Source organism: Pipistrellus kuhlii, unplaced genomic scaffold, assembly GCF_014108245.1.
Source record: "Pipistrellus kuhlii isolate mPipKuh1 unplaced genomic scaffold, mPipKuh1.p scaffold_m20_p_28, whole genome shotgun sequence".
NCBI classification, from domain to species: Eukaryota; Metazoa; Chordata; class Mammalia; order Chiroptera; family Vespertilionidae; genus Pipistrellus; species Pipistrellus kuhlii.
The window spans coordinates 4,775,105-4,787,919 of NW_023425527.1; the positions used below are offsets into that span (position 1 = coordinate 4,775,105).

General features: G+C 43.6%; 1 protein-coding gene across 4 annotated transcripts in view; it reads left to right on the forward strand.

The window, feature by feature from the left end:
- Positions 1-852: 852 nt before the first annotated feature.
- The window catches only part of PSMD11 (proteasome 26S subunit, non-ATPase 11), a 34,961-nt gene continuing 22,998 nt past the window's right edge, over positions 853-12,815 (forward strand). For 2 of the 4 annotated variants that reach the window (XM_036454235.1, XM_036454236.1), the window contains exons 1-3: positions 853-1,008; positions 3,651-3,752; positions 10,635-10,759. In XM_036454235.1, coding sequence (XP_036310128.1) covers positions 921-1,008; positions 3,651-3,752; positions 10,635-10,759 — 315 coding nt within the window. In that variant the 5' untranslated portion in view covers positions 853-920. The remainder of the gene's footprint in view (positions 1,009-3,650; positions 3,753-10,634; positions 10,760-12,815) is intronic. The other 2 variants (XM_036454238.1, XM_036454237.2) reach the window with 2 other exon arrangements.

The window sequence follows — 12,815 nt, forward strand, 5'->3', positions numbered from 1 at the left end:
GTGGATGAGAGGGAAGGGGAGAGAGAATGTAGAGAATGCATTGATGTGAAACATCCTTTGGGCCCGGGACAGGGGCTGTTCTCTAACCTACAACTCGGGTAACAGCCCTTCACCCGGGAATCCTACGCTCACCCTTCAGAGCGCTGGGGGGAGTGTGGGAGGGCGGCGCTCTACCCATCGAGCCACACCAGCCAGGGCCGTTTTCTTTTCTTTTTCTTTTTCTTTTTTTTTTGAGCTGGGGAATTTGGGTAGCTGTTAGGCTTCGGTGTGACACCCGCGAGGAATTTATTTGGTGCATGGGGGCAAACATGATAATTTCACTTTTCTCCCACACGGGTGGATTTAACCACAGGCTGGCTAGCATTCCGTAGGATTCTAGCCCGCAAAGTGTGTGTGTGTGCGCACTCGCGTGTCTCTCCCACAAGTGTCGTTAGACCCTTGAACGAATTTGAATGGTGCTGTTCTTTGTGAGCCACATGTGAGCACTTTGTAAGATTGTTTATGGCCCTGAGCGAACGATTAAACCTAGAAGCTGCAAAGAAAGCTGAAAAGAGCTTTCAATGAATACCAAGCCCGGTGCTCAAATACCCCTCTCTCAAGCGCGATGGAGGGGAATCCGGGCAGAGACCATTTTTGGGGTGGATGGGGATTAACTGGCCTTGAGTTCCTATTCACAAGGCGCGTCCTTTCCTCTTTTGTTCGCGGGCAGGCCGCTAGGCGGTGTCGGGGAGCTATCCGCCCACCGGCGAGCAGCCCCGCTCTCACCCTCGCCCTTCACCCCTCTGGCCCGGCGTAGAGACTACAACTCCCGTGGTGCTCTGGGAGGGGGGTGTTGGACGGGAGGGAGGGGCGCGGGGGCGGGCCTTCCGGGCGTGTGTTTCCGGCGTCGGCCGCGGCCCGGACGGTGTGAGAGCTGTAAGATGGCGGCGGCGGCGGTAGAGTTCCAGAGAGCCCAGTCTCTACTCAGCACCGACCGGGAGGCCTCCATCGACATCCTCCACTCCATAGGTAAAGGCAGCCGCGCCCCCTCCCCGGCCCTGCCGTCCCGGCGCGGCCTGTGCGGGCCGGCGGCGGCGGCGCGGGGCCGGGCTAGCCGGTCCTGGCGCTGCTGACTCACTGTGTGTGTATGTGTGTGTGTGAGGGGGGCCGGGCCGGGGGCACAGGCCGCTCGGGGCTCCCTGGAGCCCCGGGGTCCCACCTCGGCGGGGAGCCCCGAGGCAGCCCCGGCGTCCGCTGGCGGGCTGCTGACTCACGGCGGGCTCCGCGTGGGGTGCGAGAGCGGGCCGAGCCGGGGCCGCACCACTCCCTGGACTTGTCTCCCGCTCCGGCCCGAGAGCGAGCGAGCGAGCGAGCCGCCGGGACCCGCAGCCGTGCGGGCGGCGTGCGGGCTGCCACCCGGCCGGCGAGCCTCCTGGGGAAGGAAGGGCCCGGGCGAGACCCGCTGCGGACAGGCATTTCCCGCCGTCGTTATCAGCGCCGCCCGGTCCGGGCGGGAGCGGGAGCGCTCGGGCTCGCTCCGCTCTCGGAGTTTCCTTCCTGGGGACCGGGAGCTGCGGCTGCTCCCCGGACCCACGGCAGACGGCTCCGCGGGACGGGGGCCTCTTCCTGAGCTGGGAAGTGCCGAGGGGGCGCACCCCGCGGGCTGGCCTTTGGCTGGAGAAGGTGGCCCCCGCGTTCCTTTGCCCCCGTGCAGGGTGTAAAGAGCGCGATGATGTCGGGGTGGGACTGTCGGGCCAGAGGAGGTGACTCATCGGCCTCCTCTTCCCCCGGAGAGGTTGGAAGTGAGTTCGGAGAGTTAGTTGTGAGCGAGCCGCGGAGTTCAGGGAAACTCTGCAAGCGGCCGGCTGCCGGAGCTGGTGGGAGGATTGGAGAAAAATTCCTTAACTCTGGTAGAGTTGTCTCATACTTCGCACCCAACAGGAAATCGTCAGTGGGAGCCCCCGCCAGTCCCGTCCGACAGATTCCTGCTAGGATTCAGGTGTGAACAGAGACAAACTTGTGATGACAGAGAATGCTTTTCATGTTCAGTCCGAAAGGGTTCAACCGGGGCATGAGCTAGCTTCTGCACATGCAGTAATGCGATCTTTTTAGCGTAGCCGGGGCGGGTTTGATTTGGATCAACAAGTAGTATGAGAAAGCACGTGGATGGGGGACCTCCAGGATGTTGGCTTTTATGGTGGCTGGTCCGAAATTTGGTATTCGTAGCGTGCATGGAGGAAGGACGGTGACAAGATCTTGATGTCTTTATCTTTGGGGGTCCTGGAGAAGGGGGGGGGGACGACTCCTTCTGGGAGCTCAGGTGCACTTGTGAATGGATGAGATTGGTAAATGAAGGGTGTTTCATTTTGATGAAACTGATAAGTCAAGTTTGATAAGTTTGTTAAGTCTTGACTTATTGGTTACAATGGCACAACCAGAAGCCTTGCAATCCCTGAGCATGTGTATTTCTATTCTGTGAATACGCACTAACATTTAGAACTACTATGAGAAGCATAGGCTTTATTTATCTATTTTTTTTGTTTTGTGCCTAGCATTTTGTCTTTTATAAAGTGGGAGTTATGGTAAACTTTATAAGGAGAGTATCTCTTGCTTGCCCGCTACCCTGGGAGAGAGTTCCCTGAAAGTGTTCCTGTTAGAGCTTGAGTCACGATGGTTGACAGCCCTACTTTTTCTGGACTCCATTAGGGAGTGTCAAAGTCTTGGCTTTTGTCAAGTCATGATGCTTCGTAAAGAGAAGTGAAAACTAGTGATGATCACAAATTACCTCTACACATTTGGAGAGGCTATTCAGTGATCCAGATGTAGAATAGTTATTAACAGTCGAACGTGGAACAGATAGCACAAAGTTATTTTAACAGGTCCCAAGCCCATTGGGAAGCAGCAGTCCCTCCTAAGGATCTTGTTTTTCCTGAATGGCTTTGTAGAGCTGGTTGCCCCTAGCACCCGTCAGTGGAGGCTTTCCTTGGCCTAAAGTTTACTGGGAGACTATTTATTTACCCTCACCTGAGGATATTGTTTCCATTGAATTTATTTTTTTTTTTGAAAGTGGAAGGGAAGAAGGGAGGGAGAGAGGGAGGAAGGAAGGGAGGGAGAGAGGAGACAGACAGACAGAAAAATCGATTGGTTGCTTTCTGCACATGTCCCAACCTGGGTTAGGGATCGAACGTGCAACCCAGGTAAGTTCCCTTGACCAGGAATGAAACCAAAGCCTCTTTGATGTGCCTGCTAATGCTCTAACCACTGAGCACACCGGTCAGGTTGGTTTCTTGACTTTTGATTTTATAGTTATTAGTAATGTGGTCATTTGATTTTAGTTTGTGGCAGGTAAATGCAAAGCTATGTTGAATATTTTCACATAATAGTCCCTAGCCTGGGGCTTACCACCACTTGCTTTGTTTGAATTTTGTCTTAACCAAATGACTGCAACAGAAATCTCAGTGTATGTGGGCAAGGGAAATTCTGATAGAATGAAAGACACATTCAAATAAAAGAGAAGAGTCTATTATGATGTACATGATTTTCCTACTTTTTTGTAAGCTTTCGATTTGTCTTTGATTAACTGAGTTTGTAATTGGTCTTGTGAGGGTTAACTTTCCTTTAGTCTTCATTTTTTGTCAGAATTTTAAGAGGTTTTGAATTTCTTTTCCCAGTGAAGCGTGACATTCAGGAGAACGATGAGGAGGCAGTGCAGGTCAAAGAGCAGAGCATCCTGGAACTGGGGTCTCTCCTGGCGAAGACTGGACAGGCTGCAGGTGAGTGCTGCAGATGGATTGCTTTCTCTTTTTACCTGTAATGCTGGGTAAAGTTGCAACTTTTTGTTGGAGAGAAGGAACAGAGGAGCTTCACTTTTTCAGCAAGAGGTTAAGTGGCCTTTAAATTCAGTTCTTTCATGGGAGAGTTTTGTTCTGCAGCTGCAGGGAAAGCTGTTCCTCTTAGATTTAATGATCTGGGATTTGTTTGTGGTTTGATTTTTTTTTTTTTTTTTTGTAGCCGTATTCCCATTCATACACACAGCAGCAATAGCAGCAGTCTTCAGTGATTCCACTGAGCTGCTCTGATGTGTTTAAGGTGGGGAGTGACTTTAGGCTCCCAGTGTGGAAATGACTAGGGGTTTTGCATATAAGAAAGTAACTTAATGTCCTTTTTTTCCTGCTACAGGATGAGTCAGACATTAAATGGGAAGAGCCTTTCTAAGATTTCTTCATTGATACCTAGGTCTTTGTGCATGTTACTGCCCAAACTTTCTAGTTGTGATTGAACCATTGACTTTCTAGGCTTCAGATGGTGATGGGTATGTCCTTAGAATAAGATTCTTGTTGACCATGAGTGGCCTTTGACTAGTAAATTGGTAATAGTATTTAGAGAAGCCTGCTCAAACTTAAAATGGATGATTTTTGGTGACCTTGCAGTGAATTTAGAGTGTATCTGATTAGAATGGATTAAGCTCTGGTAGGTGACCTTATGAATTACTTTCCCCCAAATTACATTATCCAAGAGAATGTTAGGTGTAAGATAGCAAAACTTGCTGAAACTGGTTTGGCTCAGTGGATAGCGCGTCGGTCTGTGGACTGAAAGGACCCAGGTTTGATTCCAGTCAAGGGCATGTACCTTGGTTGCGGGCACATCCCCAGTAGGGGTGTGCAAGAGGCAGCTGATGGATGATTCTCTTTCATCGATGTTTCCAACTCTCTATCCCTCTTCCTCTCTGTAAAAAATAAATAAAATATATATTTTAAAAAAAAGATAGCAAAACTTCTTGAACTTGAAAACTAAGATCTTTCCCAGTTAAAGATGACAAATTATTAGGCAAAATTAATGGAAAGCTGTGTGAAATTGGGGGAATATGTTTCTGTGGGTCTTTATCTTATTTAAAATATCTATAAAAAGAAAAACAGCCTTAGCCAGTTTTGCTCAGTGGATAGAGCATCGGCCTGCAGACTGAAGGGTCCCAGGTTCGATTCTGGTCAAGGGCACATCCACAGGTTCTGGGTTTGATCCCCAGAAGGGGGTGTGCAGGGGGCTGCTGATCAGTGATTCTCTCTAATCATTGATGTTTCAATCTCTCCCTTCCTCTCCCTTTCTCTCTAAAATCAATAAAAATATATTGAAAAAAGGAAAAAACAGTGAAAATGACAAAAAGTTTTTTAAAAAAACATACACAAAACAGTTTTTTAGTACTTACTATGACCTAGTTACTGATTAATTAATTAATTAATTAGTTTGTTTTTAATCCTCACCTGAGGATATTTTTCCATTGATTTTAGAGAGAGTGAAAGAGAGAGGAAAAGACAGAAATATTGATGTGAGAGAAACACAGATTGCTTGCCACCTGCATGCTCCCTGACCAGGGCTGGGCCCGGGAGGAGCTTGCAACTGAGGTACATGCCCTTGACTGGAATTGAACCTGGGATCCTTTGGTCCGCAGGCCAACCCTCTGTTCACTGAGCCAAACCAGCTGGGGCCAGTTAGTGTTTTAAGCACAAACATGGTTTAGTTTATTGAATCCTTGACATGACTCCATAAGGTAGGTTCTATTATCTATTTATACCTGAGGAAATGGAGCACAGGAAAGTTACTGTCTTATTTAAGGTCTGTCAGCTAGTGTGTGAGAGAGCCAGGATTTGAGCCCATGGAGTCCTACTACAGAGTTCATGGCCTCATGGTATAATGGTTTTACTTCCCATAGTTATTCCCTTGTGGATTATCAGTGGTGGGTGGTGTGTTTTTTTAATTTATGTTACTTTCCTCCTATTTAACACAGGTATGGATTCTTTTTGCCCATCAGTTAGAGAACAGTTTTGTTAATTAGTCCATACAAAATATAATTAATAAGATCATTTTTTTGAAAGAGTTATAGAACCAAGTGAAATGATTTAAGATTTTTCTGTTTCTGAAACATCCAAATGTCTTTCCCTGCAGTAAACGCCGTGTAGTATATAGTCAGTGCTTCAGAAAATTTACCCCACATGCTAATTGTTTCATTTGAAATTTCCTTTTTTATGCTTTACTTTCTTCTTATTCCTTGCCCTCCCTGGTGATCCATACCTGAGAAGTTTAGAAGTGTACTGTTAATCCTATTGGAATTTAACAGGTGAATCATAAGAACTTTTAAAAACTTGTTTTCTAAGGAAGGGTGATGAATATGGTTATATACAATAGAAACGCTAAGGAAGTCTTGGGACCTGCATTCATTTACCTTATTTAGCTATGAATAATTGATAGGTTTGTGTTGTTTTCTTTGGAGTTTTCTGAGAACAGGAAATATGTCTGTTTCATGAATCTTCAATTTTTATGCATTTAATACATGTCTAACACTGTGCTAAAGTACTCTACTCATAAAGTTTAAGATCGGGTCCCTGACTGACAGCACTCATTTTGGGACTTAGTGAATCAGACGGTGTCCTGTGCAAAGTCATGATGGAAAGTATTGCTGAATATTATCAGACATGATGCCTAGGTGCAGGGTCTGCAGATTTCATAGCCTGAGACTATGAAATTATGTTGAGTTCTGTGAGGTTTTAAAAGGGAAGTTCTGATCATATAATTGCAAATAATCTCAGAATAGGAGGAAGGAATTATGTGATTCTGTGCAAATTAAAAAATTTAATTTTGTATGTGTGAAAATGGAAAGAAACAGGGAATTTAACCAAGAATGAATAACAAATAATAGTAGGCTAAAATAAAAAATGAACTGAGTCTTTTGGCAACTAAGAGGTCATTTGTTTCTCTGAGTGTGAAGAGAATAACACACTCAGTGCTTGGAGAAAATGCTGTCATGCTAGCAGGTGTTAGAGAGAAGGCACACTGCTTAGCACATGTTTCTGCCTTTTCCAGGAAGGAAAATGATTTTCAAAAAATAAAAAGATAGAAATAATATCAGAAAGAATTAAAACCAAAGTAAGAGGAGAGAGCAGCAGCAGATAGTCTCTTTAAATAAGTTCTAGGCTCTGACATTTTCTGTCTTTTAGTATCAAAAGAATAGTTCTAGCAGATATATTTATAGAACCACTGTTAATATTTTGAGAAAAATTATGGAGGATGGAGAGATATAAGAAAATAGTATGGATGAACATTATTCCACTTTTCAAACTGGTAATAAAAAATACTAGACGTGATAAACTGGTAATCATCAGTAAAGTTCTGGGATTATTTGATAAGTATGTTTTTTGTTTGTTTGTTTTTTTAAAATTTTTTATTTTATTGATTTTGTACAGAGGAAGGGAGAGAGATAGAGAGATAGAAACATCAATGAGAGAGAGTCATCGATCAGCTGCCTCCTGCACACCCCCCGCTGGGGATATGCCCGCAACCAAGGTACATGCCCCTGACCGGAATCGAACCCGGGACCCTTCAGTCCCCAAGCTGACGCTCTATCCATTGAGCCAAACCGGTTTCGGCTGATAAGTATATTTTAATCACTTAGAACTGTGTTTATTAAGAAAAGATTTTTCCAAATTCACCCTTGGTTTTCTCGGTTAGTCTTATTAGATCATGGATATGCAGGACTTCTCCACAGACAGTGACTGGACAGCTGCTTTTGTAAATAAGGTTTTGTTGAACATAGCCATACCTACTTATTTACATACCAGAGGCCTGGTGCATGAATTCTTGCACAGTTGGGGTCCAGCCTGCCCGCCCGATTGTGGGCTGATAGAGCCCAATCAAGCTGGGCTGGCCAGGGAGCATCAGGGAGAATGCAGGAGGTTGGACAGCTGGCCTGGCCCAGCGGGCGATTGGGGGGCTGGCCCTGCCCCCTAGTCCAACTCTGGTCAGTCACACTCCCGCCCAAGGGGATAATTTGCATATTAGCCTTTTATTATATAGGATTACCTATCAATGCTTTGCACTACAGTTAGGCTGAGTTGATTACCTCCCCCTAAGACCTTATAGCCAAAGCTGAAAATATTTACTATCTGACCCTTCACAGAAAAAGTTGGCCAACGCCTAGGTTAGCGGAATGATAAAGACTGCATATTTGATATATCAGAGGGTTTAAAGATTTGCCATAATAACAGGTACAGGTATGAATTTATGATGAACTGAGTCTTTTGGCAACTAAATGGATCATTTGTCAACCTGAAGGAAAGTCTCTCTCTAGCATCTGTCATAGGAATCTGTCCTTGTTCTTCTGGTCAGCATCTGAAGGTGTGCTTACTTTTGTAGATGACTCAGTACAAGACAGAATTAAGATTTAGAGTTATTGCCAGAGCCAGCAAGATTAAATTCAATGTGCTAAGAATCAAGTTATATACTTAAAATATTTATCAAAACAGAGGAAGGTGGGGAATTACCTGTCTCTGCAAAATGACATTCATGGATTCACTGAACCAAGAGAGTGCTGTTAGAAAAAGCAAAGCACGCTCTTTGTGTTACATGTGGTGGCTACCCTGTATCCCCGAAAATAAGACCGTCTTATATTAATTTTTGCTCCCAAAGATGCGCTAGGTCTTATTTTCAGGGGATGTCTTATTTTTCCATGAAGAAGAATACAGTACACATTTATTGTTAAATGAAAATAAAGGAAATTTATTACCTGTATACGGTACGTAGTATGGTAGTTGTCAACACAAACCAGACAAACTGAATCCTACAGTATCAAGAATTTACTCATTTATTCAATGACAATCATGTCATCATCTTCTGGAACATCATCATAACAATCCAATTCCTGAATTTCCTGGTGAATTTCTTGTGACTCCATTTCTTTCAGAATCAGCGGACCAAATCTCTCATGTTTAGCCTAGGGGGGCCTTATTTTCAGGGGGATGCCTTATATTTCACTCAGAAGGAAACCTGTAAGTAGGTCTTATTTTTGGAGGATCTCTTATTTTCGGGGAAACACCGTAGGTGAAAAGAATTAAGACACGATTCTACTGGTCACACCCTACCTGGAGTTCTGTTTTCAGTTCTGGGTATTACAAGTGGTATATCTACAAATGAGTTTATTCAGAAGAGAGCAACTAAGGCAGGGGTCCTCAAACTTTTTAAAGTGGGGGCCAGATCATGGTCCCTCAGAGAGCTGGAGGGCCGGACTATATGAACTACTAATTCCTACTGTAACACCTCGGCTGCGCTCACTGCCCAAAAAACCTGGCGGGCCGGATCAGACTCCTCTGCGGGCCGCATGTGGCCCGCGGGCCGTAATTTGAAGACCCCTGAACTAAGGTGATAAGGAATCTGGGAACCAGGACATTGGAGGAACAGTTGAAATAGGTAAAGATGTTTAGCTTGGAGAAAGGGGAAGTTAGGGAGATATTAACGTAGTTGTCTTCAAATCTTTGAAGCCACTTGGAAGGAGGGTATAGACTTATATTTCAAAAGAGAAGTTAGTTTGACCAACATTGGAATAGACTGCTTTCTGAACATTTCTTGTCACCCAAGATTTTTCAGAATTGTTCAAGCATAGTAGGTAATGCTGTGGGAGAAGAGACATTGCATTAGACTAAAAGCTATGATTATATAATTGGAATTTGCATAAATGCAGAGTGATTTTGAGGGGGAGAAATCGGTGTAGTCTGGAGTTGGCTTGGAAGACTTACCAGGACTTTAGTTGGACCTAAAAAGGTATCTAATTCACATAGTAGGAGGTTAAGAAGATGGGGAGAAATTCCAGATGGGAACATAGCATGAGTGAGGCATGAGAACAGGAGTGTGAATGGGGAAAAAAAATCTTAGTGGAAATCAAAGGTCAGTATTGGCAAGAGAAAGATGAATCTTTCCACTCTGTGTACAAAAGGAACCTGACAGTCCCATGCATCCCGTGACTTTTTGGGCAGATGAAGATTTCAAGACCCTGAATTAGCATTCTCAGGAGGGTGAAGTTTGCTTGCCCTGATTTAGAGTTCTCAGGAGGGTGAGTCTACAATTGGAGTAAAAAAGAGGCAGTGGCACTAAAGTAATTTTAACCTATATTCCAGAAGTACTTCCTTATTTGTCAATTGAAATATTCTGTAATTTTTAGAATTACCGTATTACTTTTTTTCTCTATACAAGAGGGAGAAAACCTTTATAGTGGGCAGGCACCTTTTTTGATCATAGTTTAAGACTTAACGTTTCGAAGATTAATGAGGAATATTAAAAGGGAAAAGCACCCTAGCTTTTATGTAAAAAGTTTATTCAAAAGAGTGCCTGGGAACTGATGTTGCTAAAAGGCTAAACTGGGCAGTACTTTGGGAAGAGAGGAAAAGGAGAACGTGGAGTTGGAAATCTCTGTTCAGGGAGAACTGTAAGGCAGGTTTGAAAATTAAAAACAAACAACTCCTATAACCTGTCCAAGGTGGCAGAGGCACAGTGTATTCTGTGTTCTAGCAAACTTGTCTCTGAGAGTATGAGTTCTGTGCTGTTTATCTTTCATTAAAATGGATGAGGCAGAGAGATGAGTGTTTCCCAAGGCCCGTAGAGTAATCCAGAGGTTGAGTGGGTAATAGAACAGTACAAATTTGGTATATGTTGTTAGCTTATTTTTGCTACTCCTACTTGTAAGAATGCTTGAAATTCCTTCTAAGTTTCATTTAGACTGATTCCAGTGACATAAGTACTCATTTTATAATCTTGGGTTATTTTTTAAATGGGTATTTTGTTCCTAATATTATATTAATGTTTACTTTTTTCCTTTCTGAATTGCCTTCATTCAGAGCTTGGAGGACTCCTGAAGTATGTGCGACCCTTCTTGAATTCCATAAGCAAGGCTAAAGCAGCTCGTCTTGTCAGATCTCTTCTGGATCTGTTTCTTGATATGGAAGCAGCTACAGGGCAGGAGGTAAGCTGTTTTAATGACAGAAGGTAAGTATTATGGGAAAAAGTCTTTCAGTGAAAGCAGTGCCTGACTGCAGTGATACTCATGTAGAGGGTCAGCTGGGAGAACAGCTCAGGACTTACCATGTCAGTTTCTCTTTGTTCCAGGCATTTGATACTTTGGGTCTGTTCCATGCTTTGCTTTGTAAGTGGAGATTGTTAGTGGTCCCTGGAATCCTCATTACATCAGGGTCACAAACTGATTCTTGCTTTTGAGGTATTGTATTGCCACACTGTTGTAATGTTTTCTGTGTCTATAGTACCTTTCATTGTGTGCCACAGAGCTCCTTGTGAGCACTAATTAAATCTTGAGGCATCCCTTCTTGGCATGTTGTGTACTGAGTATATGCCTTTCTTGAGAGGTGAGCATCCATCTGTTTGTGTCTGGTGTGCGGAAGCCACTGGTGTATCTGTACATGTCCTCTACAAGTTCAGACTTAGACCCTGAGCTGTGTTTGAAGAGTGCCTCTTTGGATTCACTGAGCCTCATCCAACCCTTTCAAAGATAGCTGCATTTACTGCAATTCAGGGGAAGGAGACGCTACCAAAGTTAAAACTTACACTGTACAAAGTGGCAGATTCAAGCAGAGTATATGTGGTTACTTGAATCTGCAGGAATAATTGTTTCCTGTGGCCTCTGGGTGTACAACTAAAAGGTGTAAAGGGCATAGTAGCATATTGTATAAATAATGAGGCAATTCAGAAACCTAGGACATTAAGATTCTGCTTTGAAATCATGTCTTTTAAATAACATAAACTAACTTTATTTGTAGAGAAGTCTTCAAATTGATTTGTTTCTGGCAGAACTATGTTCTTTTTATGTACTTTATACATGGCTGGAGTAGCTCAGTGGTTGAGCATTGACCCATGAACTAAAAGGTCACTGGATCGATTCCTAGTCAGGGCACATACCCGGGTTTTGGCCTTGATCCCCAGGAGGGAGTGTGCAGGAGGCAGCCCATTGATGTTTCTATTTCTATCCTTCCTTCCCCTCTCTCTCTCAAATCAATAATAAATAAACAAATGAATAAATTATACTTTGTTCTCATGAAAAAGTGGCACCATCTTTTGTTTGAAATAGGGTGCCTTTAGAATGGGTTGACTAAATGATAGCTTGAAACAAACCAATAAATGTTAGTTGGAACTTTTTAGGCAGAAAAAGTTAATTATCCAAGCTGCTCCTTTCTACACTGGTCCCTGGAATTTGTCCCTTCCCATAACATAGAGCTGACTTAGTGGCTAGAACTGCATTTGTTTAACAGTCAGTTTTCCTACTCTTAAAAAAAAAAAAAAAAAAAAATATATATATATATATATATATATATATATATATATATATACACACACACACACACACACACACACACACACACACACACAATTGTTTATAGAGAAGAAGGGATAGGGATAGAGAGAAACATCGACGAGAAAGAATCATTGATAAGTTGCCTCCTGCACAACCCCCACTGGAGATTGAGCCTGCAACCAAGGTACATGCCCTTGACCAGAATCGAACCCGGACCTTTCAGTCCTCAGGCCGACGCTCTATCCACTGAGCCAAACCGGTTTCTGCTCATAGTAATACTGAGGCCTGAATAAAATAGGACGTTTTAGAACACTTTTATGAAAGCTCAGGCTTTTATGCTTGGGAGTTTGGTACCAAGAGTATGGGAGGATGTCTTTTCCTTGTTTTTTTTTCTATTTGGGGACTAACCATAAGTTAGATCTGCAGAACAGTCTGCAGCTTGCTATATGCTGAAAGCTGCTAGGATTCAGATTAGGTTTGGGTTAATTTCCGTCTAAGGTTAGAGCTTAGAAAAGAAGGATATATGTATTGGATTTGGGAGTTGTGCAGTGGGTAGGAATGGAGTGGTTGGTAAGGGGAGGGGAGTAGAAAGTTGGGGTGAGGAAGAGAGAAAGAAGACCGAATCAAATCCTTGCCAAATAGTGAACTTCCAGGGCTTTCTAGGAAATTGCCTATGGGAAGCCTTTTTTTTTTTTTTTTTTTTTTTGCTATAGTC